This window comes from Procambarus clarkii, chromosome 8 (genome assembly GCF_040958095.1).
Source record: "Procambarus clarkii isolate CNS0578487 chromosome 8, FALCON_Pclarkii_2.0, whole genome shotgun sequence".
NCBI lineage: Eukaryota > Metazoa > Arthropoda > Malacostraca > Decapoda > Cambaridae > Procambarus > Procambarus clarkii.
In genome coordinates this window covers 11569340-11574241 of record NC_091157.1, presented here as the reverse complement: position 1 = coordinate 11574241, position 4902 = coordinate 11569340, and the positions used below count along the sequence as shown (strand labels likewise).

The 4902-nt window shown below is 41.4% G+C and overlaps 1 protein-coding gene across 1 annotated transcript in view; it reads right to left on the bottom strand.

The window, feature by feature from the left end:
* Positions 1-2831: 2831 nt before the first annotated feature.
* The window catches only part of LOC138359682 (hepatitis A virus cellular receptor 1-like), a 5924-nt gene continuing 3853 nt past the window's right edge, over positions 2832-4902 (bottom strand). The window contains exon 2 of the mRNA XM_069319103.1: positions 2832-3317. Coding sequence (XP_069175204.1) covers positions 2832-3317 — 486 coding nt within the window. The remainder of the gene's footprint in view (positions 3318-4902) is intronic.

Genomic DNA, 4902 nt, shown 5'->3' with positions numbered 1-4902 from the left:
GGATAGGAAAAAAATTCCCACGAAGACTACCCACGTCACAATGGAGTAATGGCCAACAGGAAAGAGTTTAATTAGTGTGTACATACACAGATACAGATGAGGTGGTTACGCTCGATAATGAGATTTTTAATTGCAAACTGACGTAATAGGTAACAGGTTGCGGGTCGTGGTGACCTAGTTATTGCATGCGTTAATGCAAGAACGGAGGAAGATGGAGAGGTGTTTAAGCGAGGACTTGTCGAAGGGTAGGGAATTATCAGGGGAAAGCGCCAAGCCATTACGACAAGTATATCACATGGAAGGGGTCAGGATAAGGATTTGGGATGGGACGAGGACTTATCGAAGTGAATAACTAATGTATAGGTGGAGAGTGCGAATATTGAGTACAAATGTTGACAGATTATCGATGCAGTGGGAGTGTGTGTTGCAGAGACTGATATTCTTCAGAGATGATATGGTATGGGCAGACAAGTGCAGGACATATGAACATATGGGAGAACACATGGGAGAACACATGGGAGAACACATGGGAGAACACATGGGTGGACACATGGATCAAGACATTGTGGACCCTTAGTGTATATACATTTATAGACGCCACACAGATAAGAGTGCTCGTATATTCAGTATCTATATACGGTGGACACAGACTAAAATGCAAATTTCCAAGTTTACTTTTTCACCTGCATGACTTTGAAAATATGATTAGCAAAGATTTTAACAGTGTTAAAAATGTTAAAATGCTTAATATTTTTATCCTACTACTCACTCATGTACAGTACTTCTTTAAGTAAACTTTTTTTTTACTTGGATTTTTCATCCTTTGTGATTTCCCCACTTGGTCTTAGCGAGACCAAACTTGGATTATACGGAACTGTCAGGGGAACCGTAGTATAGAATGGATATAAATCAATAGAGAGCACACATAGGGAAAATGAATAAGGTATCCAACACATTATAAACATCTAGTATATTGCTAAATTATCCAAGTTACACCTACGTTGTCTTAAAATTCATGGTATAATTGAGGAAAATTATTTGTTAGCAATTCGACTGTAATACGGCATTTTAAAGTTCAATTCAATCTTGCCCCGGAAGGCTAGATCACCAGAGTGCCATTCATCCAGTAACGTTAGCAAATTTATTAAAGTTCGATAATGAAGATATATAATCAAATTATATATTTATCTCCATATATAAAGTCAGAATAAATATGTCAATAGTTAAATGAACAAATCCACAAGGGCCGTGACGAGGATTCGAACCTGCGTCCGGGAGCATCCCAGACACTGCCTTAATCGACTGAGCAACGACAGGGTTAAAAAGGGTATAACTTCGGTTTCAACCCTTTTTAACCCTGTCGTAGCTCTTAGATTAAGGCAGTGTCTTGGATGTTCCCGGACGCAGGTTCGAATCCTCATCACGGCCCTTGTGGATTTGTTCATTTGATGCATCACGATAGTGTGATCTCTGTGTGTGATGTCAATAGTTATTTTGAATCACATGGCTCGTAATTTTATCGATTGTGTGTGTATCTTGAGATATTTTGTTGTAGACAGAGCAGTACATGATTATGGAGCGGGGTTATGGGTTACGAACAAGTCATACAGATGCAGACGATGAGTCACAACGTGACTGAAGTATGTTGACTAGACCACACACTAGAAGGTGAAGGGACGACGACGTTTCGGTCCGTCCTGGATCATTCTCAAGTCGATTGTGACTTGAGAATGGACTAAAGTTCATTCGATCTAAGCACAATCGACTTGAGAATGGTCCAGGACGGACCGAAACGTCGACGTCCCTTCACCTTCTAGTGTGTGGTCTGGTCAACAAGTCATACAGAGTCTGGATACACTGTAAAATAAACATTGTAATGGCCATCTTTTAATGCAAACTCACAATATTTTTATCGTTAATTGTTATTAGACAAGAGGAAAAAATGTAGATTTTAGACGTCAGGATCATGACACACACCCAGTTAGAACACATAACAATGGACCCATTTGTGACAAATTTAGATTTAGAATGAAAGAAAACTGATTTGCACAAACATATTTGCAGCCTTAGATAGTTTCAAACAGAGGTTAGATAAGTAAATGAGAGAAGTTGCTGTATGTGAATAATTGCTCTGCCTGAGGGCTCATAGGCTCTGTACAGATTTATTTAATCTAAGGCTGTATTTACTCGCGTTTTGTAACTCTGTTTTGTATCACGTTTGTTCTGGCACATCTTGCTCCTCACTTCTTGTTCCTGCAACCGCTGGCTTCTTAAGGATGTTTCCTTGGAGGAAGGGGCGAGTTGCTGCCTTTTGTATCATTGTAACACTTGTACGAGGAACATGTAATTGATGGGTGGTGGTTGGAGGGAAGGTTTGGGTGGTGGATGAGGTGGTGGTGGATGAGGTGGTGGTGGATGAGGTGGTGGTGGATGAGGTGGTGGTGGATGAGGTGGTGGTGGATGAGGTGGTGGTTGGAGGGAAGGTTTGGGTGGTGGATGAGGTGGTGGTGGATGAGGTGGTGCCTGTCTGACAATGCTTACCTAACACTCATTGTGTGAAAGTGAAGTCCAGCTCTAAAAGACTCTGCCTACTATTCTTGTTATGCCTGAAGGTGTTAGTAGTGGTGGTGGTATTGGTGGTTGTGGTATAAGAGGGGGTGATGGTATTAGCGGTGGTGGTTGTGGTATTAGTGATGGTGGTGGCATTAGAGATGGTGGTAGTATTGGGGATGGTGGTGGCATTAGGGATGGTGGTGGCATTAGAGATGGTGGTAGTATTGGGGATGGTGGTGGCATTAGGGATGGTGGTGGCATTAGGGATGGTGGTGGCATTAGAGATGGTGGTAGGCATTAGGAGATGGTGGTAGTATTAGGGATGGTGGTGGCATTAGAGATGGTGGTGGCATTAGAGGATGGTGGTAGGCATTAGAGATGGTGGTGGCATTAGAGATGGTGGTGGCATTAGAGATGGTGGTGGCATTAGAGATGGTGGTAGTATTGGGGATGGTGGTAGTATTGGGGATGGTGGTGGCATTAGAGATGGTGGTAGTATTGGGGATGGTGGTAGTATTGGGGATGGTGGTAGTATTGGGGATGGTGGTGGCATTAGAGATGGTGGTAGTATTAGGGATGGTGGTGGCATTAGAGATGGTGGTGGCATTGGAGATGGTGGTAGTATTGGGGATGGTGGTAGTATTGGGGATGGTGGTAGTATTGGAGATGGTGGTGGCATTAGAGATGGTGGTAGTATTGGGGATGGTGGTGGCATTAGAGATGGTGGTAGTATTAGGGATGATGGTATTAGAACCTGATCCGTCCTGAGGCAATACTATTCAAGCTGCTGTTTACCCCAAAGATTCATTTCTAAATTTTAACGTTCTGTAAAATCATGACAAGTTTACAAATGAATGAACGAGTTAAAAAAATAGAAATATTGATAGGATTCTAAAAATATATATATAATTCCCAGTAAGTACACAAGACAAGTGATTCAAATAAGAGATGTCGAGATTTAGAAAACATTGATAAACATCGGTTGGAAACTGTGTTGCAGATATGTGAAACTGTGCAATGATTCAACATTCATTTATGCAGTGTTTAGCCCCTTTAACTTTTCATAAAATATAATCATAGGGAGAAATGAAACTGCGTTATTTTTTAAGGAAATCATTTTTTCTCACTAAAAACTCTTAGGAAATCCCAACCAATATTTAACTTGATCATAATACCGATATTTATCGAGTCATTTAACTTTGGTCTTCACCGACCAGCCTATGTCCGTCCCGCACCCTAGACCAGTTCTCCTGCATATTTGCGTATTGCTAGCCCGCAACGTCTGGCTTTCAACGTTGGACGAACGCTTTCTCTTTTATTGTATTCTGGGGGGTGGGGGGGTACCTGGCCTTGCCCGGATTGTCTCCCATCTATCAGTCCATCTATCAGGGTATCAATCCATCTGTCGAACTATCTATCACCATCCATCTAACATTCCACTTATTTATCCATCTATGCATCCACTCCTCAATCCATCCATCCACATATCATATATCTAGCAACCAATCCATCTATCCATCCACTTGCACATCTTTCTATACATATATCTATTCATTCATCCATCTACTTTTTTGTCTATCCATTCATCCATCTACTTTTTTGTCTATCCGTCCACCTCTCCCTCAACTTGCATCCATCTATCTACTGTCTGTCTCTACCTCTCTATGTCTATCCTGTCTGTGTTTGTCTCTCATATAAGAAACATAATGGTCGTGTAAGTTGTGGGTGCCAGCAAGAGGTGGTGTGAGACACGACATAATGTTTAGTTACCCCTTTATCCTCAAGGTCCGTGGCTTGAGAAACCTTTAGACCACGTAGCTGAATATTTTGTTTTATGCGAGTACGGACAAATTAGCGGGAAACTTGTTAATTTTACCCGAGGGCAGCGAATAATGGTGCATATTACTGTGGAGGGAAAAATAATTATTATAAAATTTGCTGTTGAAAAATGGTAGTGTTGCGGGCGGGCATTGCTAGAATTCGTCGTGGGGGTCTGAATGTGATCTTGTCACGCTGCTCTTTGTTTAATTATGGTGACCCCCCATCCACCCATCCAGCCTGTGTTCATCCCGTACCCTAGACCTGTATGTATATGTTTGTGTGGATATGGGGAAACCGGTCAGATTTGCATTTCACTTTTGTAAACGCACATTAATGACATTATGTAAAAAGACGCATCGTACACTGTTTATGTTGGACAGACGTAAATCTGAGTATTTATGTATGTAGGTTAGATTAGCATTTTATTAGGACTACAATTACCTGTGGTTGATTGTTCAATAAATCGCTGAACTATATGTTTAACAAATATCTAACCCTGTCCATGGAGGATAGAAGATAATGTATGTC